General features: G+C 41.8%; 1 protein-coding gene across 2 annotated transcripts in view; it reads right to left on the reverse strand.

Annotated features, from left to right (window-relative positions):
• OSCP1 (organic solute carrier partner 1) overlaps nt 1–25,487 on the reverse strand; it is a 40,710-nt gene that overhangs the window by 3,268 nt on the left and 11,955 nt on the right. Inside the window, exons 3-7 of one of the 2 annotated variants that reach the window (XM_003415500.4) lie at nt 22,808–22,975; nt 22,203–22,283; nt 2,306–2,409; nt 1,742–1,870; nt 1,296–1,365 (exon numbers count right to left, since the gene is read on the reverse strand). In XM_003415500.4, coding sequence (XP_003415548.1) covers nt 1,296–1,365; nt 1,742–1,870; nt 2,306–2,409; nt 22,203–22,283; nt 22,808–22,975 — 552 coding nt within the window. The remainder of the gene's footprint in view (nt 1–1,295; nt 1,366–1,741; nt 1,871–2,305; nt 2,410–22,202; nt 22,284–22,807; nt 22,976–25,487) is intronic. The other variant, XM_023554543.2, reaches the window with a different exon arrangement.

Genomic DNA, 25,487 nt, shown 5'->3' on the forward strand with positions numbered 1-25,487 from the left:
GGGACTCTAGCGAGGCAGCAAACCAGAGACTTTCACACTTTCAAGACGAGCGGAAGGCCCCAGAAATCCACATTTCTCCTCAAATGACCTTCCTCCTTGAAGGAGAAGCACACTGCTGCTTCCTCTTCACAGTCAATCCAGTTCCCTCTGCATTTACGGGTAAAAATAAAGTCTCCAGTTCCACAGGAGCTACCACACTGCCCTCAGGTGGTGACAGTCATGAATGCACTCTTGAGTCCATCCCCCACCTCTCACTGTGGCTGCCCTACTTCAGCCTTCCTGCTCTGCCTGTTCCTGGCTCTGCCTCTCTTCCTTGCTTGAAACAGACCCTTCTGCCTCCTGCCTAAAGAACAAAGCCCAAATCATTTAACACCACATTCAAGCCCTTTCTAATCAGGCCCCAATGTCTCTGCCTCAGTTACAGTATGATCTAGCCATATGCGGGGGACACTCCCTGCTTCGCCCAAACATGACATTCCTTTGCCCCTCTGTGCCTTTGCTCATACCGTCACCTTGTGGTCTGCATGCCCATTTCTCCTTCTCTGCTATTTTGTATTTTTACCTATTCTTTAGAGCTCCACTTGAATGTCACCTCCTTGGAAAAACCTTGATCCCTGTCCTCTGCTCCTCAGCCAGTGGACAGACATGCTTTCTTCTGGGCCCAGCACTTTGTTCAGAATATCCAGCTAGCTCTTCTTAGCTGTTGGCTTCTCACTCTGTCTTTCCAGTGTACTATACACCCTTCAGGATGGGTTCACATCTCCATCAGGTTTGTGTCCCTGGGTACCCCGCTCATATAAGCAGTTCAATAAATGTTTGCTGAATAACTGTATATTCCATGATTTGTCCTATAGATAGCAGATAGCTAGTTCTGTGAAATTTTTATAACAGAGAACCTAGAACCCCACTTTGAACTTGGCTGCCGCATCACTATAGAGGGAAGCCGTAAAGAGAGATGCTTCAGCCATCAGAATACACACAAGGGCGGGGATCAGCAGCCACAGACCTCATGGCACTGGCACAATGCCACTTCACATGTCCTGGTGTGTAGTTCCTGTTTAATTATGGTTGGTGAGCCGAGCCTAAAATTACCTAATTAGTCAGATCACTAGAAGTCTCCATGAGAAACTACAATTAAAAACCTGTGTTCTTGTAAGGCTTAGTGGAGAAGACTGCAAACAACGAGGGAAATGATGGCTAGCTTTGAAATCTAAACAGTTCCCACCCTTCTCCCCATGCACATTTTGGTATCTAGAAATAAGCTCTGAAGATAAGTAAGGGAGGCAGAAGCTCACCTCTGTCCGTGAAGCTAAGTTCTTTGATGCTCCAGACATATGTGTTTCCACAGGCCGATTCACACTGTACCTGACATCAACAGAAAATGGCGCAAACATTATCCAGGCCCTTTACAATGACTGACTTCCTTCTAACTCATAGATATAGCACACAGTTTTTATTTTGAGACATTATATAGTGTCCAGAAAGGTGCTGGGAGTACAGAACTGGCTAGTTTTCTTCTATGGCTATTTAAAGTTCTATATATTTTTAACCTGTTGTGTTACCTGATGTTTGGAGTCCCTGGGTGCCCTTTGAAAATGTTAAGCCTCTGCATGCATTGTAGCTAAGGGGAAATTATTCAGCTTGTCAGCAGGGATTTTCATAGCAGAAATCAAGCTGTTTTTTTTAAATGAAACGACCTCCTTTGGACTTGAATTCATTCGGAGAGGGAGAATTTGCTTACATATTAGTTCCCAGTTTCAGGACTCGATCTCCATAAAGTTCAAAAGAACCTTCTTTTGGTGCAGTGACATAGTTCCCACCATGCTCGAATCTGACCTTCTTCACTTCTTTCCCTCTGTTGTTGAACATTCTGCAATACAAAGTATGACGTGATGGAATGTTCTCAAGCTTGGGTAGTCCTAAAGGACAAGAAGCAATTCACGTACTCCTTCAAGACAAAGATGCTTGTTTAGAACACCTAGTTATGGTAATAACAATAAGCGGTATTTATTGAGCCCCCGTTATGTGCCAGGTGCTGTGGAAGCACTTTACAGCACTATTATCTTATTCACTCTCACAGTCACCATGCAAGAGATGAAGAACTCAACCCTGAAGAACTGGGAGGCTTGCTCAGCTAAGTGTCAGAGCCGGGATGACGGCCTGAACCCTTCACTGCTGTGCTTTACCGAGGAAAGGAAGGGCTCAAGCAGAGCCTGAGGGGCTCGGTAGTGCTGCATTCTCTGTGGGAGCCTACACATAGGTTTCCTGGCACCCCAAACGTTGGCAATTATTGTTACTAATTCACCTGATTAGTCCGGGAACTTCAGTTCCCCAGGGAACAGGCCCAGACACTGGCAACACAAAGCGACCATTAGAATTTTGAACTCTGTCCTTTAGAAATATGGACACCTGAAAAAAAAACATAGTTATTGTCACTTTCCTTGTAATGTTCTCATAGACGGAAGCATTCTGAGACTGGAAAGTGGGTAGTGGCATGGGAATGTAACCAGGGAGCCGATAACAATAAGGAGAAAGACACAATAACTAACGTCCGTACACTGTAGTGTTTCCACAAGCAGCAGCTCTTTTGACTCACACAGCAAACCTGCCAGGTGAGTTGTATTAGCCTCATTTTAAAGATGAGGGAGCTGAGGCTCACAGAGAAAGCGACTTGCTCAGAGAGGACAATGAGAGGCAGGGCCAGGATTCAAAACCAAAGTTGACTCCAAATTCCATACTCGTTTCTTGGTTCCCTGTGAAATTTCCATGCCGCTGCTGGGCTTCGGCTACAAGAACCTCATTATCTCCATTTGATGGATGAGGGATCTTCAGCTCAGAGGTTCAGACACTTCCTCAAGGTCAACCAGCTCATAACGAACAGAGCTGGGGACTTAAACGCCTGTGTTTCTGACTCTGGAGCCTGAGTTCTCATCCAAGGGCCGGGCTGATGAGAAAGGTGGGCTGGAGCAGGTGGATTCAGTCAGCATGGGAGCTTAAAGAGCTTTAATACGACTGGCGACACCACTTTATGCTTATTTCTAAGCCCTCGTTTATGTGCTGTGCACTGAGGTCTGGGTGACTCACAGCTTAAATGTCATAAAGACTGCAGCAGTTAATCAGTTTTACTGAGACTTAGCTTCCTCATCTGTAAAATGAGACAGATAAGCTTGAACGTACTTTCCAACTCTAAAATTCTATAAGTTTACATTAGTAATATCATCAACAATAAGCATCTGTTGTGTGCAAAGCAATGAAAACACAAAGTGATAATAGAATTTGTAAGCTGGCACTGTTAATGCTGACATCAGACTATCTAGGCTCAAATCTCAGCTGGGCTGCTTCCTGGCTCTGAGCTTTGGTAAGTTACACAACCTTTCTGTGTATCCATTTTCTCTTTGGTAAACTGTTTTTTTTAAACTGGGGTTAATAATAACACATACTCAAGGAGTTAGTGTGACAAAAAAATCACATAATGTATTAAAAACACTTATCAGAGAGTCTGACACGTAGTATAGTAAGTGCTGAATAAATGGTAGCCAATACTCTTATTGTTAAAGTCTATGGACACAATAAAAAAAAAAAAAAAAATACACACACATAAAATAGAAAAAAACAAAACACAAATAAAACCAAAAACACTATAGAGCAGGATATGGCAGACAGCATATTAGCCTATTGAGGAGAATGACTAAGGCATAGCGGGTGGGTGGGTGGGTAGGGAACACTGTGGGCTTGGGGCTGGGCTGGGGAGGAAGAAGGTGGGTGTGGAGATACTTCAGAGTAGAGATGGGCGCAAGGCATGTTTGGGGGGTTAAAGTAAACTGGTTTGATCAGAGAGTTTGGCTGGATGACCTCTGAGGAAATTTTAACTTTGAGATTCTGTGACCAAGCGATGTGAGTACAGGCATGGACAGAGAAAATTTGGAGGGAGAGATGGGAATGTATATACATGTTGGACCCTCTGTTATCCTAATTCTAATAAGATCGACTGCATCAGAGTAGATCTGAAGTGTACAAAATTAAAAGTCATGTGTGCATCTGTGTTTGACCTAAGAATATGCCCTCCATTGGAAGGACTGTTGGGTCTGTCTGCTTGCCCAGCCCCTCTACTGGCCCCTAGCTGTTGGTGTAACTCTCCTGTACCCTGTCCTCTCACCTCATCTTTTCTTTTTTTCCAGGTGATCTCAACTATTCTCAGAACTCCAGTGTTCACCTCCATGCCGATGGCTCCCAGATCTTGAGCTCCCACTTGGCCATCTTCCCTGGGCATCTGACCCATCGATCTGCCTATTAGATGTGTCCACCAGTATGTTCTGCATGATCCACCTAAATCCACCCTGCTCAGAACAGGGTTCATCACTTGTCTTTCCAAATTTGCTTCTCTGGAATTCCCAGTCTCAGTGAAGGACCCAATCTCAGTGAATGGTCACCAAGTCAGCACCATCACCTTCCCATTCTATTCAGTCCCCAAGCCCTGTCAATCTAATGATCACTCCTTGTATACAGCTACTCCTCCTCACCTCAACTACTGCTCCCCAGTGCAGACTCTATCATCTCTTGCCTGGGCCACTCTGGGGGCCTCCTAACTGGTCTCCCTGCCTCCCTTCTTGCCTGCTTTTAATCCATCCTTTATTCTGCTGCTAAAGAGACTTTTCTAGACTCATATCTGTATATCTTTCCATGCTCAAAACCTTTCAGTGTTTCTCTGTTGCCTGTCAGATGTCCCAGCCATACTCAACTGCTTGCAGTCCTCCTCCACAAAAACATCAGGTAGTTACCAGGGGCCTAACTAGTGGGTGGAAGGGCCCAGGTAGGGTGCATGCCCTGGGCCACACTTGAGGAGGGGTGCCAATTAGCAGTTTCCACTGGCCATTACAGTTCCCACTGTCAACTGTAAGATCATTCAGCAATTTAACACTAACTGCCCTTTTTTTTTTTTTGGTGCTGTTTTCATAGTTAGGGCCCTGGCCTCTGTGCCTTTACTGAGATGGGGTCCTCTGTCGAAGGTGTCACTCTTAGCCCCTCCCCTTGTTTTCCATGGGCCTGGTGAAAACCTATTTTTTTTAAACTGAAAATTATAAAACTTTTTTAAAAAATTGTACTTTAGATGGAGGTTTACAGAACAAACTAGTTTCTCATTAAATACTACACATACTGTTTTATGACAATGGTTAACAACCCCACGACATGTCAACACTCTCCCATGACATGTCAAACTTTCCCTTCTCGACCTTGGGTTCCCCATTACCTGCTTTCCTGTCCCCTCCTGCCTTCTTGTCTTTGCCCCTGGGCTGTTGTGCCCCTTTAGTCTTGTTTTGTTTTATGGGCCTGTCTAATCTTTGGCTCCCCCATATGTCTGTCAGTTTGTCATACTATGGGGGCTTGTGTGTTGCTGTGATGCTGGAAGCTATGCCACCGGTATTCAGATACCAGCAGGGTCACCCATGGAGGACAGGTTTCAGCTGAGCTTCCAAACCAAGACAGACTAGGAAGAAGGACCTGGCAGTTAACTTCTGAAAAGCATTAGCCAGTGAAAACCTTATGAACAGCAGCGGAACATTGTCTGATATAGTGCTGGAAGATGAGCACCCCAGGTTGGAAGGCACTTAAAAGATGACTGGGGAAGAGCTGCCTCCTCAAAGTAGAGTTGACCTTAATGAAGTGGATGGAGTAAAGCTTTCGGGACCTTTATTTGCTGATGTGGCACGACTCAAAATGAGAAGAAACAGCTGCAAACATCCATTAAAAATCGGAAGCTGGAATGTACAAATTATGAACCTAGGAAAATTGGAAATCGTCAAAAATGAAATGAACGCATAAACATCGATATCCTAGGCATTAGTGAGCTGAAATGGATTGGTATTGGCCATTTTGAATTGGACAATCATATAGTCTACTATGCTGGGAATGACAACTCGAAGAGGAATGGTGTTGCATTCATCATCAAAAAGAACGTTTCCAGATCTATCCTGAAGTACAACGCTGTCAGTGATAGGGTAATATCCATATGCCTAAAAGGAAGACCAACTAATACGACTATTATTCAAATTTACGCACCAATCACTACGGCCAAAGATGAAGAAATAGAAGATTTTTATCAGCTGTTGCAGTCTGAAATCGATCGAACATGCAATCAAGATGTATTGATGATTACTGGCGACTGGAATGCTAAAGTTGGAAACAAAGAAGAAGGACCAGTAGTTGGAAAATATGGCCTTGGTGATAGAAACAATGCTGGAGATCGAATGCTAGAATTTTGCAAGACCAACGACTTCTTCATTGCAAATACCTTCTTTCACCAACATAAACGACGACTGTACACATGGACCTCGCCTGATGGAACACACAGAAATCAAATTGACTACTTCTGTGGAAAGAGATGATAGAAAAGCTCAATATCATCAGTCAGAACAAGGCCAGGGGCCGACTGTGGAACAGACCATCAATCGCTCATATGCAAGTTCAAGCTAAAACTGAAGAAACTCAGAGCAAGTCCACGGGAGCCGAAATATGACCTTGAGTACATCCCACCTGAATTTAGAGACCATCTCAAGAATAGATTTGACCCATTGAACACTAGTGACCGAAGACCAGGCAAGTTGTGGAATGACATTAAGGGCATCATCCATGAAGAATGCAAGAGGTCACTGAAAAGACAGGAAAGAAAGAAAAGACCAAGATGGATGTCAGAGGAGACTCTAAAACTTGCTCTTGAGCGTCGAGCAGCTAAAGCAAAAGGAAGAATTCATGAAGGAAAAGAACTGAACAGAAGATTTCAAAGGGCCTCTCGAGAAGACAAAATAAAGTATTATAATGACATGTGCAAAGAGCTGGAGATGGAAAACCAAAAGGGAAGAACACGCTCGGCATTTCTTAAGCTGAAAGAACTGAAGAAAAAATTCAAGCCTCGAGTTGCAATAGTGAAGGATTCTATGGGGAAAATATTAAACGACGTAGGAAGCATCAAAAGAAGATGGAAGGAATACACAGAGTCATCATACCAAAAAGAATTAGTTGATGTTCAACCATTTCAAGAGGTGGCATATGATCAGGAACTGATGGTACTGAAGGAAGAAGTCCAAGCTGCTCTGAAGGCATTAGCGAAAAACAAGGCTCCAGGAATTGATGGAATATTAATTGAGATGTTTCAACGAACAGATGCAGCGCTGGAGGTGCTCTCTCGTTTATGCCAAGAAATATGGAAGACAGCTTCCTGGCCAACTGATTGGAAGAGATCCATATTTATGCCTATTCCCAAGAAAGGGGATCCAACCGAATGTGGAAACTATAGAACAATATCATTAATATCACATGCAAGCAAAATTTTGCTGAAGATCATTCAAAAATGGCTGCAGCAGTATATCAACAGGGAACTGCCAGAAATTCAGGCTCGTGTCAGAAGAGGACGTGGAACCAGGGATATCATTGCTGATGTCAGATGGATCCTGGCTGAAAGCAGAGAATACCAGAAGGATGTTTACCTGTGTTTTATTGACTATGCAAAGGCATTCAACTGTGTGGATCTTAACAAACTATGGATAACACTGCGAAGAATGGGAATTCCAGAATACTTAATTGTGCTCATGAGGAACCTTTACATAGATCAAGAGGCAGTTGTTCAGACAGAAGAAGGGGATACTGATTGGTTTAAAGTCAGGAAAGGTGTGGGTCAGGGTTGTATTCTTTCACCATACCTATTTAATCTGTACGCTGAACAAATAATCCGAGAAGCTGAACTATATGAAGAAGAATGGGGCATCAGGATTGGAGGAAGACTCATTAACAACCTGCGTTATGCAGATGACAACCTTGCTTGCTGAAAGTGAAGAGGACTTGAAGCACTTACTAATGAAGATCAAAGACCACAGCCTTCAGTATGGATTACACATCAACATAAAGAAAACAAAAATCCTCACAACTGGACCAATGAGCAACATCATGATAAATGGAGAAAAGACTGAAGTTGTCAAGGATTTCATTTTATTTGGATCCACAATCAACAGCCATGGAAGCAGCAGTCAAGAAATCAAAAGATGCATTGCATTGGGCAAATTTGCTGCAAAGGACCTCTTTAAAGTGTTGAAGAGCAAAGATGTCATCCTGAAGACTAAGGTGAGCCTGACCCAAGCCATGGTATTTTCAATCGCATTATATGCATGTGAAAGCTGGACAATGAATAAGGAAGACCAAAGAAGAGTTGACGTCTTTGAATTGTGGTGTTGGCAAAGAATATTGAATATACCATGCACTGCCAAAAGAATGAACAAATCTGTCCTGGAAGAAGTGTGGCCAGAATGCTTCTTAGAGGCAAGGATGGTGAGACTGTGTCTTTCATACTTTGGACATGTTGTCAGCAGGGATCAGTTCCTGGAGAAGGACATCATGCTTGGAAGAGTACAGGGTCAACGGAAAAGAGGAAGACCCTCAACAAGGTGGATTGACACAGTGGCTGCAACGATGAGCTCAAGCATAACAATGATTGTAAGGATGGCGCAGGACCGGGCAATGTTTCGTTCTGTTGTGCATAGGGTCGCTATGAATTGGAACTGACTCGACAGCACCTAACAACAACAACAATCTTTGGCTGAAGGGTGAACCTTGGGAGTGACTTCATTACTGAGATAAAAGGGTGTCTGGGAGGAATACTCTCGGGGTTTCTCCAGTCTCTGTCAGGCCAGCAAGTCTGGTAATTTTTTGTGAGTTAGAATTTTGTTCTACATTCTTCTCTAGCTCTGTCCAGGACCCTCTACAGTGATCCCTGGCAGAGCAGTCAGTAGTGGTAGCCGGGCACCATCTAGTTGTTCTGGACTCAGCCTGGAGGAGGCCGAAAACCTATTTCTTTTAAAACATATCAGATTGTCTATGAAGACTGCTGGTTCTCTTAGGTAGAACTCCCTCCTTTGTGCCCACTCTATACTCTTCTATCTGAGAACTAAACATCTGTGAGGTACTTACTGCATTTCCTACCCTTTTCTAATGAGTTCCTTGAGGGCAGGAACTGTGTTTCCTGTGAAAAGAAGAAGTGCATGTCACTGAGCTGTGTGCCTAGAGTGCTGGATGAGACATCTCCATGAGCACTCATGTTCCCCAAGATGCTGGCAGGAGAAGAGTGCCTCAGTGAATGTGGTTGAGTGACTTGGCAATCAACTTAAGCAGTGCGTGAGGTATGTACACTGAGTGAGCACACCTGTGCTCACCAAGTATATGGCTTTCCATGGTCTTATGGTTCATAGTCTTACTTGAAAAGAGGAGGGCTAAGTTTTGGAGGGTGGGAAACTGCCAGAAAGCTGACCTTGCTTTTCATACCTGCCTGCAAGTGAGGGAGAACGATCAGCCTCCGCCAAGTGGCTAGAAGACTTCAAATACCATCTATATCCTGTATGCTGAGGAATCTCACATTTATGTCCCTCTTCTCTGAGCTCCAGATTTAGACTTGTATCACTACACTTCTCTATTATTTCCAGATATCTCTACTTGGGTGTCTAACAGGCAAGTCAAACTTAAATAGAACTATTAATTTTTGTACCCAAATATACTTCCCCATCTCAGTAAATGGCACTTACCAGTTGCTCAGGCCAAAAACTTAGTAGTCATTCTTCACTCTTCTTTCCCTCATTCCCCACATCCAATTTCTTATCAGCTTTATTGGTTTTGCCCAAAGGTATATCCCAAATGTGAACACTTCTATCTCCACTGATAGCACCTAACTTAAGCACTTGGATCTCTTACTTAGATTTCTACAACAGTTTTGTAACTACTGTCCTACCTCTGGAGCCCTGGTGGTGTAGTGGTTAAAAGCTCAGCTGCTAACCAAAAGGTCAGCAGTTCAAATCCACCAGTTGGCCTTGGGAACCCTATGGGGCAGTTCTACTCTGTCCTATAGGGTCACTACAAATCGCAATTGACCTGATGATAACGAGTTTGGTTTGGTTTTGGATCCTACCTCTACTCTTGCCCAATATAATTCATCCTCCAGAACATAAATCAAATCACATTACTCCTTGCCTTAAAATACTCAATATCTTCTTTTTGCTCTTAGAATAAACACTACACATCTTACTCAGGTTTAAAGTTAAGGCTGGGAGGGAGGTGGGGCCAAAATGGCGGAGCAGACAGACACTTCTGGCGATCCCTCTTACAACAAAGACCCAAAAAAACAAGTGAAATGAGTATATTTATGACAAGCTAGGAGCCCTGAACATCAAAGGCAAGCTTAGAAAACGAACTGAGAGGCAGGGAGAGGAAGAGACAGTTCAGAAGTGGAGAGGAGTTACCGCATCTGAACTGCGGGGAGCCCTCAGGCACCATTCCTGGGAGCAGCTGGGTGGGCTGGTATTAGCATTCGGCCGCAGTTTCCTCAGGAAGAAGCAGCCAGGCACACAGCCTACTCACACCTCCGGAACCAGAGAAGAACGGCGCTCTTGGAAAAAGCTAAGTACTTGTGTATATTTTACTATACCCCCGCTCTCAAGCCGGCTTCAGTGGCTGACTTCCCTGGGCCTGAGATAGGCCCTGTTGAGTGCCTAGAGCCATCCTCCTAGCCTTGGAGAAGGAATAAATTTATAATTGGGAGAAAAGAAAATTTGCCAGCTCCACTAACCAGGGGAGCTCAGGACAGAAGCACTCCTGTCCAGGCATAAATGGTCCTTGGACTTTGAGTACCTTTCCGCTCTGGATGGACCTGTGTGGGCCTATTTCAGGAGAATAGGCCCTTGTTGGCAGACTATAACTGTTTCAGCTGTACGGTGGAGAGGTGGGTGTTTGATGTTTGACATCGCTTTGCCTATTAAACAGGGTCCTCACTTACCCACACCAGGGGCCTAAGGACTGGTGGCTCCACTCAGGTCACCCAACCACCTGCGACAGGGGTCCAAGGATACCTGGTACCTCCCAGTCCTTACAACCAAAAACATTGGGTGCCCACGGTCCGTCTGCAAAACCCACCCACCTGTATGCCCTAGGGAACAGGGATATGCTTTCCTCAGAGACACCTGGGGGACGATTCTCAGCGCCCTGCCTTGTTCAGAGTGTGACACCCTGCTGCAACCAGATACCAGTACCTACACCAGTCACCCCTGCGCCTCTAAGACTGTAGGACACAGCCTATACCACACACTTGAAGATCAGCTACCTGGACACCTGGGCTGAATTCATACAAGAAAAGTGAATGGACTCCTAGACTGATATACCTGATAACAGCTCTAGCCATCTGGGGACAGGACGTCAGAGGTCTGAAGGTAAAAATAATCAAGCTAACTCACTCAAGCAACCCATTTGGACATACCAAAACAAAACAAAGCAAGAAGCTACAACACAGTAAGGAAACATAAAATAAGCTAATACAATAACTTACAGATGGCTCAGAGACAACAGTCAATGTCAAGTCACATAAGGAAACAGACCATGATTGTCTCAACAAGCTCTCAAAACAAAGACTCAAGAGATCTTCTAGATGAAAGTGCCTCCCTGGAATTACCAGAGACAGAGTACAAAAGATTAATATACAAAACCCTTTAAGACATTAGGAAAGAAATCAGGCAATACGCAGAACAAGCCAAGGAATACACAGATAAAGTAGCTGAAGAAATTAAAAAGATTATTCAGGAACATAATGAAAAATTTAATAAGCTAGAAAAATCCACAGACAGACACCAATCAGAAATTCAGAAGATTAACAATAAAATTACAGAAGTAGACAACTCAATAGAAAGTCAGAGGAGCAGAATTGAGCAAGTGGAAGGTAGAATTTCTGAACTTGAAGATAAAGCACTTGGCACCAATATATTTGAAGAAAAATCAGATAAAAGAATTAAAAAAAATGAAGAAACCTTAAGAATCACCTGGGACCCTATCAAAAGAAATAACCTACGAGAGATTGGAGTGCCAGAACAGGGAGGGATAACAGAATATACAGAGAGAATTGTTGAAGATTTGTTGGCAGAAAACTTCCCTGATATCGTGAAAGATAGGAAGATATCTATGCAAGATGTTCATTGAACTCCACATAAGGTAGATTTTAAAAGAAAGTTACCAAGATATATTATAATCAAACTTGCCAAAACCAAAGATAAAGAGAGAATTTTAAGCGCAGCTAGGGATAAACGAAAAGTCACCTACAAAGGAGAGTCAATAAGAATAAGCTTGGACTACTTGGCAGAAACCATGTAGGCAAGAAGGCAACGGGATGACTTATATAAAAACTGAAGGAAAAAAACTGCCAACCAAGAATCATATATCCAGCAAAACTCTCTCAAATATGAAGGTGAAATCAGGATATTCCCAGATAAACATAAGTTTAGGGAATTTGTAAAAACCAAAGCAAAACTACAAGAAATACTAAAGGGAGTTCTTTGGTTAGAAAATCAATAATATCAGGTATCAACCCAAGACTAGAACACTGGACAGAGCAATCAGAAGTCAACCCAGAAAGGGAAACCACAAAAACAAATCAAGGTAAAAAAACACTCAAAACAGGGAAACAGCGATGTTATTACGTAAAAGGCAACAACATTAAAACAATAAAGAGGGACTAAAAAATGTAATCATAGATCTTTCATATGGAGAGGAAGACAAGGTGATACAAAGAAATAAAAGTTAGGTTTAAATTTAGAAAAATAGGGGTAAGCAATAAGGTAACCACAAAGGAGACAAACTATCCTACGCATCAATATAAAATACAAGAAAAAATAGACACTCAGCAGAAACAAAATCAACAACAACGAATATGAGGAAACCAATATATAAAGATAATCTACTCAGCACATAAAATTTAAGTGGGAAAAAGAATCTGTCAACAACACACAAAAAAAGACATTAAAATGATAGCACTAAATTCATACCTATCCATATTTACACTGAATGTAAATGGACTAAATGTACCAATAAAGAGACAGAGAGTGGTAGAATGGATTAAAAAACACGATCCCTCTATATGCTGCCTACAAGAGACACAAACTAAAACGCAAAGGATGGAAAAAAATATATCAAGCAAACAACAATCAAAAAAGAGCAGGCGTGGCAGTATTAATTTCTGACAAAACAGGCTTTAATGTTAAATCCATCATAAAGGATAAGGAAGAACCCTATATAATGATTAAAGAGACAATATACCAAGAGGATATAGCCATATTAAATATTTATGCACCCAATGACAGGGCTGCAAGATACATAAAACAAACTCTATCAGCACTGAAAAGTGAGACAGACAGCTCCACTTTCGGTGAAGAACAGGACATCCAGAAAGAAGCTCAATAAAGACATGGAAGATCTAAATACCACAACCAACCAACTTGACCTCACAGACATATACAGAACAGTCCACCCAACAGCAGCCAAGTATATGGAAAATTCTCTAGAACAGACCACATATGAGGTCATAAAGCAAGCCTTAGCAGAATCCAAAACATTGAAATATTACAAAGCACCTTAAGGGCATAAAAGTAGAAATCAATAACAGAAAAAGCAGGGAAAAGAAATCAAACACTTAGAAACTAAACAATACCCTGGTCAAAAAAGACTGGATTATAGAAGACATTAAGGACAGAATAAAGAAATTCATAGAATCCAACGAGAATGAAAACACTTCCTATCAGAACCTTTGGGACACAGCGATAGTAGTGCTCAGAGGTCAATTTATATCAACAAATACACATATACAAAAAGAACAAAGGGCCAAAATCAAAGAATTATCCATACAACTTGAACAAATAGAAAGAGAGCAACAAAAGAAACCCTCAGGCACCAGAAGAAAGCAATTAATAAAAATTAGCAGAATTAAATGAAATAGAAAACAGAAAAACAATTGAAAGAATTAACAAGACCAAAAGATGGTTCTTTGAAAAAATTAACAAAATTGATAAACCATTGGCTAAACTGACGAAAGAAAAATGGGAGAGGAAGGAAATAACCTGAATAAGAAATGAGATGGGCAATATTACAATAGACCCAACTGAAATTAAAAGAAATCATATCAGATTACTATGAAAAATTGTGCTCTAACAAATTTGTAAACCTAGAAGAAATGGATGAATTCCTAGAAACACACTACCTACCTAAACTAACACAAACAGAGGCAGAACAACTAAATAAACCCATAACAAAAGAAGAGATTGAAAAGGTAATTAAAAAACTCCTAACAAAAAAGAGCCCTGGCCTGGACGACTTTACTGCAGAGTTCTACCAAACTTTCACAGTAGAGGTAACACCACTACTACTACAGGTACTTCAGAGCATAGAAAAGGACGGAATACGCCCAAACTCATTCTATGAAGCCACCATATCCCTGATACTGAAACTAGGTTAATATACAACAAAAAAAGAAAATTACAGACCAATATCCCTCATGAACTTAGATGCAAATATCCTCAACAAAATTCTAGCCAATAGAATTCAACAACATATCAAAAAAATAATTCACCATAGCCAAGTGGGATTCATACCAGGTATGCAGGGATGGTTCAACATTACAAAAACAATCAGTGTAATCCATCACATAAATAAAACAAAAGACAAGAACCACATGATCTTATCAATTGATGCAGAAAAAGCATTTGACATTCATGATAACAACCCTCAGCAAAATAGGAATAGAAGGAAAATTCCTCAACATAATAAATGGCATTTATACAAAGCCAACAGCCAATGTCACCCTAAAACATTCCCACCGAGATCAGGAACCAGACAAGGATGCCCTTTATCACCACTCTTATTCAACACTGTGCTGGAGGTCCTAGTCAGAGCAATTAGGCTAGATAAAGAAATAAAGCACATCCAGATTGGTAAGGAAGAAGTCAAAGTATCTCTATTTGCAGAAGACATGATCTCATACACAGAAAACCCTAAGGAATCCTCCAGAAAACTACTGAAACTAATAGAAGATATCAGCAAACTATCAGGATACAAAATAAACATACAAAAATCAGTTGGATTCCTCTACACCAATAAAAAGAACATCGAAGAGGAAATCACCAAATCGATACCATTTACAGTAGCCCCCAAGAAGATAAAATACTTAGGAATAAATCTTACCAGAGATGTAAAAGACTTATACAAAGAAAACTACAAAACACTTCTGCAAGAAACCAAAAGAGATCTAGGTAAGTGGAAAAACATACCTTGTTCATGGACAGGAAGATTTAACATTGTAAAAATGTCTATTCTACCAAAAGCCATCTATAGATTTAATGCAATTTCGATCCAAATTCCAACATTTTTTAATGAGATGGAGAAACAATTCACCAACTTCATATGGAAGGGAAAGAGGCCCTGGATAAGTAAAGTATTACTGAAAAAGAAGAACAAAGTGGAAGGCCTCACTCTACCTGATTTTAGAACCTGTTACTGTCACAGTAGTCAGAACAGCCTGGTACTGGTACAAAAACAGATGCATAGACCAATGGAACAGAATTGAGAATCCAGACATAAATCCAACCACATATGAGCAACTGATACTTGACAAAGGTCCCAAAGCAGTTAAATGGGGAAAAGACAGTCTTTTTAACAAATGGTGCTGGCATAACTGGATACCCATCTGCAAAAAATGAAACAAGACCCATACCTCACACCATGCACAAAAACGAACTCAGAATGGATCAAAGACCTAAACATAAAATCTAAAGCGATAAAGATCATGGAAGAAGAAATAGGGACAACGTTAGTAGCCCTAATACATAGCATAAACAGTACATAAAACATTACTAACAATCCAGAAGAAAAACTAGATAACTGGGAGCTCCTAAAAATCAAACACCTATGCTCATCCAGACTTCACCAAAAGAGTAAAAAGACTACCTACAGACTAGGAAAAAGGTTTCAGCCATGACATTTCCTATCAGCATCTGATCTCTAAAATCTACATGATACTGCAAAAACTCAACTGCAAAAAGACAAATAACCCAATTAAAAAATGGGCAAAAGATATGAACAGACACTTCACTAAAGAAGACATTCAGGTAGCTAAGAGATACGTGAGGAAATGTTCATGATCATTAGCCGTTAGAGAACTGCAAAACAAAACTGCAACGAGATTCCATCTCACTCCAACAAGGCTAGCATTAATCGAAAAAACACAAAATAATAGATGTTGGAGAGGTTGTGGAGAGACTGGAACACTTACACACTGCTCGTGGGAATGTCAAATGGTACGACGATCACTTCAGAAATTGATTTGGCACTTCTCTAAAAAGCTAGGAATAGAAATACCATACAATCCAGCAATCCCACTTCTTGGAATATATCCTAGAGAAAAAAGAGCCTTTACACCCATGTTCACTGCAGCACTGTTTACAATAGCAAAAAGATGGAAGCAACCAAGGTGCCCATCAACGGATGAATGGATAAATTATGGTATATTCACACAATGGAATACTACACATTAATAAAGAACAGTGATGAATCTGTGAAACATTTCATAACATGTAGGAATCTGGAAGGCATTATGCTGAGTGAAATCAGTCAGTTGCAAAAGGACAAATATTGTATAAGACCACTATTATAAAAACTCAAGAAACAGTTCAAACAGAGAAGAAAATATTCTTTGATGGTTACGAGAGGGGGGAGGGAGGGAGGGTGGGAGGGGGTATTCACTAACTATACAGTTTTGTTTTTTTTTTTTATATAGTAGATAAGAACTACTTTAGGTGAAGGGAAGGACAACACACAACAGAGGCGAGATGAGCACAACTGGACTAAGCCAAAAGCAAAGAAGTTTCCTGAATAAACTGAATGCTTCAAAGGCCAGCATAGCAGGGGCAGGGGTTTTGGGACCATAGTTTCAGGGGACATCTAAGTCAATTGGTATAATAAAATCTATTAAGAAAACATTCTGCATCCCACTTTGGAGAGTGGTGTCTGAGGTCTTAAATGCTAGCAAGTGACCATCTAAGATGCATCAATTGGTCTCAACCCACCTGGATCAAAGGAGAATGAAGAATACCAAGGACACAAGGTAATTATGAGCCCAAGAGACAGAAAGGGCCACATAAACCTGAGACCCCATCAGCCTGAGACCGGAAGAACTAGATGGTGCCCGGCTACAACCGATGACTGCCCTGACAGGGAACACAAGAGAGAACTCCAGAGGGAGCAGGAGAGCAGTGGGATGCAGATCGCAAATTCTCGTAAAAAGACCAGACCTAATGGTCTGACTGAGACTAGAAGGAACCCAGTGGTCATGGCCCCCAGACCTTCTGTTGGCCCAGGACAGGAAATCATTCCCAAAGCCAACTCTTCAGACAGGGATTGGACTGGACAATGGGATGAAGAGGGATGCTGGTGAGGAGTGAGCTTCTTGGATCAGGTGGACACTTGAGACTATGTTGGCATCTCCTGTCTAGAGGGGAGATGAGAGGGTAGAGGAGGTTAGAAGCTGGTGGAATGGACACGAAAAGAGAGAGTGGAGGGAGGGAGCGGGCTGTCTTTAGGGGGAGAGCAATTGGGAGTATGTAGCAAGGTGTATATAACAAGGTTTTGTGTGAGAGAGTGACTTGATTTGTTAACCTTTGCACAATAATAAAAAAAAAAAGACAAAAAAAAAATAAATGAAGTTAAGGCTGGGAGTCAACTGGTGGGGAACAGTTTATTTACGACTGGCATCTGTTCTGATTAGTCAGTACCCCATGCTGCACAACTTGTTAAATTTACTTTGCGTATCACTCCTACCTATGAGGTATGCTCTGTTCACATTGGCTTTTTCTTTGTCCCAGGAACACATCATGCTTGTTCCCATTTAAGGGCCTCTGAAATTGCTGTTCCCTCGGATTAGATGCCCTTTCCTGAGATCTTTGTAAGTTACATTCTCAACTGAAATGTCTTGTCAGAAAAGCTGTCCTTGACTCTATTATTTAAAGCTGTGCTGTTCCACACAGTCACCACTGGTGCAGTTTGTCTATTTAAATTTAAATTAGTTTAAATTAAATTAAAAATTCAGTTTCCCAGCTACACTAGCTATGTTTCAAGTGCTCAAGAGCCACATATGGCTAGTGACTATCATATTGGACAACACAGATACAGAACATTTCTATCGTTATGAAACCAAACCCACTGCCATCAAGTTGATTCCAACTCACAGAGACCCTGTAGCAAAGTGCAGAACTTGCCCCATAGGCTGTAAATCTTTATGGAAGCAATTGCCACAACCTTCTCGTGTGGAGCAGCTGGTAGGTTTGAACCACTGACCTTTCTGTTAGCTGCTGAGCACTTAACCACTGAACCACGAGGGCTCCTTTTCTATCACAGAAAATTCTATTGGACAATGCTGGTCTAAAGTAACATCCTATCCTAGATGCCCTCTATAACTTTACCCTAAATTACCATCTTTCTAAAAGTTATCAGTATATGAAAATAACTTACTTTATCTGCCTCTTCCTATTAGCATAGAACCTTTTCAAGGCAGGGACTCTGTCTTGCTCACTTATGGACCTTAGATACTTCAAACACTGCCTAGCATGTGGTAGACAAACAATAAATGTTTGTTAGACTGACTAGTTTTTCAAGGAGTAGATATTGCCAAGGAAATAACAGAGTGGGTGTGTAGGAAACATTCTACAAAGAGGCTAAGACGGAATTTTGTTTTCCAACAGTGGAAACAATGGAAAGAACAGGAAGAAAGTCCATGATGGCAGAAGGATGCATGAGTGGGGATGAAAGTGCGGGAGAGGGTGAGTGACCTGAGGGTGAGTGACCTACCCCACAGGAGGCAACCATGGAGGAGTTCTAGAGGGCTGAAGGTGGTCAGGAATTAAGATGGTTGTAAATCGCTGGTCAGAATTCCAAATGAAATTGGTCCTTAGTGCAGTTTCTGGCTAGGCACCAGTGCATAGGTCAAGGGCCTTGATGACATTAAGCCTATTTCAGGTAGTTTGGTGAAATCACAAAGAGTTTTGGATATCAGGATGAGGAGTTTTGCATTTCGTTTGGTTAAACAAACCTTTGGTTAAACAAGAGACGCTGGTGGTGTAGTGGTGAAGTGTTATGGTTGCTAACCAAAAGTCTAGCAGTTCAAATCCATCAGGCGCTCCTTGGAAACTCTATGGGGCAGTTCTACTCTGTCCTACAGGGTTGCTTTGAGTTGGAATCGACTCAATGGCAATGGTTTTTTTTTTTGTTAAACAATGAAAAAACAATGAGCAAGGGTGTAATCAAAACTGTGTTTTCTTTATTTAATTAGTTGGTTTTCTAACAAATCTAAAACCTATCAAAAACTATTTTGAAAACAGAGAAAATCTGTATAGGCAATCATAAATTGCAGCTGAGCAAAAATACCATTAAAAAGCAGACTTGGAAAACTAGCCTAGATGTTATACATCAGCGGCAAAATACCGTCAGGATATGTGATTCCTGTCTATCTTGATGAATGTTCTGATGTTCATTGCCCATCTATTTAGCAATTAAAGCTTAATATATTTTGTGGTTTAATATAGTTTAATGATTTTGCTATAGACTTATCATTAGGAAACTCTTTTCATTATGATTAATTTTTTTGGTCAGAATTGAGAAATCAGTATGTCCGTTTATGTTACTACAGTCCATAAAAGAAAGGCCAAATATGCACAGGCTTGATAACAATATGATGCACAATTTAAAACTTAATGGGTAAACTTAATCTTATTTGTACTTTCATATTTTCTATTATAACCAATGACTATTACCCAGAGGTCTTAATTTATATTGATGTTACTATTGCTCCATTCTTGGCAAATAAAATTGTTCATGGGAGTTAAAAACAAAATTGGCATCAGAGTTGAAACCTATTTGTCTTCCCTGCTTCAAGGAAGGGAAATAACAATCAGGCCCTATACATATTCTATTTCTTAAATTTATTTTTGAATATGTTATATTTGCACATGTACAAAATTCAAAAGGTTCAAAAGAGTATACAATGGAAAGTAAATTTTTCTCCTACTCCTGTCTTCTTTATGGCTCCCTACTCCCAGGAGGCAACCACTGTGACCAGTTTCTTGTATATCCTTCCAGAAGCATTCTATAGTATACATATTTAAGCAAATACATATATACAGGTAGTCCCTGGCTTAGCGATGAACCACACTTAATGACCATTTTTTTTGGTACATCTTATTGTTAGTAATATGTACTACATAAGTTTATATGCAATGTTTCCAACCCCCAAAGACAAATAAAGATTGAATTTATAGAGATATTGATAATAAAAGGCAATAATAATGAAAACTAAAAAAACAAAAAAATGAGGTATTTGATTTACGTCAGAACTGACACAACAGAGTCGTCGAAATGGAACCCCATCATAACTACCTGTATTACATATGCTATTTGAATTAATCCTGCCAATAAGCTCTAAATTAGGTATTATAATTTCCATTTTATAGATGAAGAAGTCAAGGCTCAAGAGAAGTTCATTAGTTTGCCCCAAGGTCATGGAGTTAGTGCTGGAGCTGGGATTTAAACACAAGAGTGTCTGACTCCAGAGTTAGGGCTTGTTTTACCATATCATACCATCTTTCCCATATTAGCTTGCTACATTATGGAAAGGAACAAAGTCCTGTTTAAGAGATACAGGTCCAAAATTCAGAAGCTCAGAAATGTATGTTTTTGTTTTGCTTTTATTTTATATTTAAAAAAATTTTTATTGTGCTTTAAGTGAAAGTTTACAAATCAAGTCAATCTCTCATACAAAAATTTATATACACCTTGCTATATACTCCTAGTTGCTCTCCCCCTAATGAGACAGCACACTCCTCTTCACTATTTTCGTGTCCATTCAGCCAGCTTCTGATCCCCTCTGCCCTCTCATCTTCCCTCCAGACAGGAGCTGCGCACACAGTCTCATTTGTCTACTTGATCCAAGAAGCTCAATCCTCACCACTATCATTTTCTATCCCATAGTCCAGTCCAATCCCTGCCTGAAGAGTTGGCTTCAGGAATGGTTCCCTGTCTTGGGCTAAAAGAAGGTCTGGGGACCATGACCTCTGGGGTCCTTCTAGTCTCAGTCAGACCATTAAGTCTGGTCTTTTTACAAGAATTTGAGGTCTGCGTTCCATTGCTCTTCCACTCCCCAAGGGGTTCTCTGTTGTGTTCCCTGTCAGGGCAGTCATCGGTTGTAGCCAGGTACCACCTAGTTCTTCTGGTCTCAGGCTGATGTAGTCTTTGGTTTATGTGCCCCTTTCTGTCTCTTGGGCTTATGATTACCTCGTGTCTTTGGTGTTCTTCATTCTCCTTTGCTCCAGGTGGGTTGAGACCAACTGATGCATCAGAAATGTATTTTTAAAAGTTAGGGTGCAGAATTGCCTGGAATAGGCATGATAGGATGAGAGAGGGTTAGTTAGGGGGCAATAGTCAACAAGAAGCATATGGGGGTAGTAGCAATAGAAATGGAAAGGGAGGGCGTGGATATTGAAAAGGCAGATTCCACTGGCCCTGGAAGTGATTGGACAAAGATCAGAGAAGGAGAATCAAAGTTGCTGCTTTGGTGGTGAGCCAGTGAGTGAGGGAGTGATGGTACCCTCAAAAGAAATTGGGAAGCCAAGGGCAGGACTTCAACTGGGGAGTGAGTTTAGCTACAGAGATGAAATTATAGCACTGGTGGGCATCCTCATGGAGAGTTTCAGTGACAGGTTGAGATGTGGTTCTGGATGGCAAGGGTGGGGCAAGGATGGGGTGGAGGTTGGACTCAGGAGTCGTAGGTAAAGGAGTTGGTAGCCAAAGCAGGGAGGAAAGAGATCTTTAAAGAGCAGAAGGAAGCACATGGAAAAAGTCCTGGGGACACGAGAAGGAAGTGAAGGGCATCGAGATGGGAGAGGTAAGGGAAGGCCAAGATGGTATGGAACCATGAAAGTCCAGGAAAGAAGAGAGTTTCATGGCAGCCACCTGACAGTGCCAGACACCAGAGAGGTCAAGGAGTAAAAGGCTAGAGAAAAGGCTCTGGAAATGAGATCAGGCCGGTAGCCTTGAGACTGTATTTTCTCTAGAGAAGCAAGGGAAGAAACCATATTTCAAAGAAACACATAGGTAACTGGGGTGGGGTCGGGGAGGAATACAGGTATCATTGTCTTCTTGGTCCATTTCAAAACTGTTGAGGTTTGTTATCAGGAAGTTTATTACCATGGAATGAAACACTGAGGACATCACTTACCAGGCAAACTCTGAGCCCTTGTCTGCCCTGACAACCTGCACCCTGTTTCCCTGGTACAGTGGCTGCAGGATGTTCCCGGGGTGGCCCATTCACTTACTCGAATGTGCAGGTCCTGGAAGAAGATAAGGAGCGTCTGTCGGATCAGCTGGAACTCCCCAGCAGAGAGGCTCCCGTACACCTGCCAAAGGCAAAGCAGCAAGAAGCACTTCACTTTCAGAAGTGAGATGAGAAGTGCACACAGGCAGGGAGAGGCAGGCACTCAGAGGCAGGAGCCAGATAAACAAGGAGGGCACTGAGGTGCTGGGACAAGTGGGCCAGAATGAGAGTCAATACGGCTCCCTTAGAGGGACGAATCCAGTCATGCAGCACTCAAGCAGGGCTATACTACATCTCTTCCACTTCTCCAAGATTTAGCAGAATGTCCACTGCCAACTCCCTTTCAGAAAAGTTGGGAGAAAATGGCTATGCTTTATACCACTGCTTTCCCAATTTTGAAGGCAACAGCAAGAGGGCTTAAGAGGATAACACCTATTGTATTACCCGTTTTGGGTAGACACTTGTAGATTTTTAGAATTTTCTGGAAGACTGGCAGGCTTTGCCATTCCTCACCCTGTTCTGCCTGTCATGGAATCTGCTTGTTCTTAACAGGGGAATGAGAACAAGTATTGGGGCTAAGAGGCGATTCACTGATGATACTCTTACTTCAGTCAGCTGCCGGAAAGTCTCATCCACTTGATGTAGGATGGTTGGGGAGTCTCGGATGAATTCCTTGATGGCATCTAAATGATTGAAAGTGACCAGCAACACATCCTTGGGACGGGGACACAGCAATACTTGGTATTTGAAAGCCATAGTCATCAGGTCATAGAGCTGCCAACCCATACAACAAACAAATAGGACCATAAGAGCAGATGTCAGAACCTCCAAACAATGAGTCAGTCACGCATTCGTGAAAAACAATCTGGCCTAACCATATAGCTTGGGTGACCATGTGAGTTATTACCCAAACCAAGACACTTTTGAGAGTAAAAAAGGGTGATACTAATTAAGCCAGGACAACAAGTGTAAAGTGCGACACGCCTGGGGAAATTAGGACTTCTGGTCACCTTGGGTATATTGATGGGAATATATGAAACAATACTGGCAGCTGTGAGGTCCTGAACTGGACATTGGACTTGGTGAGAGGGAACCCAAATTCAAGTCCTACCTTTGCTGCTGACTTATATGACCTCGGCCAAATCTTTTAACCTCTCTGAGCCTGAGTTTTCCCATCTGTAAACAACACTCCCTTATTTTCCAAACTTGTAGAACTGCTAAGAGGAGTAAATGCAGTGATATGTGTCCTGTAAACATATAAGGACAATTAAAAATGATAAGCAATACTTAATAAGACACAAAGAAGCCCCATGTATGGCACGAACAAGAAGCTCTGGTAGCACAGTGGTTAAGCACTCAGCTGCTAACCAAAAGCTCTGTGGTTTGAACCCACCAGCTGCTCTGTAGACATGGCAGTCTGCTTCTGTAAAGATTACAGCCTTGGAAACCCTATGGGGCAGTTCTACTCTGTCCAATAGGGTCGCTATGAGTTGGAATCAACTTGATGGCAACAGGTTCTTTGTTTTTATGGCATGACCATCCATGAAAGTTCACAGGAGAGAAACTGGTGAGGACCAAAGTGGTCAAGACAGGCTTTGTGGAAGAAGTGGTCTTTACATGGACCTTGAGGTGTTCACAGGGTTTAAATTGGCTGAGGGGAGAGAAAAGGCATTCTAGTTGAGGGGAACAGCACGTGTGAAGGCCTGAAGGCAGCAATGCTACTTCTCTGAGAGAATGAGGAGAACGGCCTGATTAGAGAGGACAGTTTATGTTCGGGATAGTGGGAAAAAACATTAGGTAAGTATGGTGAGGTTAGAATATTAAAGGTCTTAGAAAGACAGGCAAAATACTTGAGATTAGATGTGGTAGGAATTAGGGAGCTACTGAGGTTTCCTGAGCTGACAACATAAAAGTGGTGATTAAACAAGATAGTCAGATCTGGCAGTGACGAGCTGGGAGAGAGGGGAGAGACCGGGGTTAAGGGCATTAGCTAGTATTCAGCTTCTAATAGGTTTGAATGAATGTTGAATGAATGAATGAAAAAATGTTGTTGGAAGATTCCAGGCTTACGGCCTGGAATAAAGATGGTGGGAACAGAAAAGGGAAAGAAAGGAAGATCATGCGACATTTAGAAGGAAAAGCCGTCAGTACATGATGACCGCCTGGCTAGATTTGGGGGATGAAGATGAGGGCTGGCTAAAATGACTACAGCTTGGTGCCTGGGAGAAGGTTGATGCTACTGATGGAAGCAGGGAAGTCTGGGGGAGAGGGAACAGAGGAGCTGGGTCAGGAGAGAAGAGGAGCAGCCTAGTAATGAGCATGTCTGAAGCCGGAGTGAAAATATAAATTACTTCCATCTGAGTGTGCCAAGCACATTTATATACATTACCTCATTTGATCTCACTTAATCTCCACAGAAACTCTATGAGGTAGGTGTTATTATTCCAAGTTTAAAAATGAGGAAACTTGCCCAATTTCACATAACTGGTCAGTGGCAGGGTGAGATTTGAACTCAGTCAGATTTTAAACCAACCAACCAAACCAACCTGTTGCAATCGAGTCGATTCTGACTCATAGTGACCTTATAGGATAGAGTAGAACTGCCCCATAGAATTTCCAAGGAGTGCCTGGTGGATTTGAATTGCTGACCTTTTGGTTAGCAGCAGTAGCACCTAGCCACTGCACCACCAGGGTTTCCATTGCACTTGCTAAAACTTTCCACACAATCCCATTTTTCCAACCTGCCGCTAAACATTTCCACGTAGAAAGTACATACAATAGGAGAAGCCTGATGTGGGGGTGGGAGGTGGAGTGGGTGGATATAGTTAACTAGAGATAGAGATTTGAAAGTCCATCAGCATTATGAAACATTAAGTGCCTTATGTGTAGGACACTGTTACGAACAAAGGATAAAAAAAGTATAAGATGAAGAAATGAAAGTTCAGAGATAACTCAGTAAATTGTTCAGAATCTCACAGCTAACAACTGGTAGAGGTAAGACTTGAACCTAGGTAGGTAGGTAGGTGGGTAGGGTTCTTTATTTAGAACTCTGTTTTTTTTTTAATTGTATTTTAGATGAAGGTTTACAGAACAAACTAGTTTCTCATTAAACCATTAGTACACATATTGTTTTATGACATTGGTTAGCAACCCCACAACATATCAGCACTCTCCCTTCTCGACCTTGGTTTCCCTATTACCACCCTTCCTGTCCCCTCCTGCCTTCTAGTCCTTGCCCCTGGGCTGTTGTGCCCCTTTAGTCCCATCTTGTTTTATGGGTCTGTCT

The sequence above is a fragment of the Loxodonta africana genome, chromosome 3, assembly GCF_030014295.1.
Source record: "Loxodonta africana isolate mLoxAfr1 chromosome 3, mLoxAfr1.hap2, whole genome shotgun sequence".
Taxonomy (NCBI): domain Eukaryota; kingdom Metazoa; phylum Chordata; class Mammalia; order Proboscidea; family Elephantidae; genus Loxodonta; species Loxodonta africana.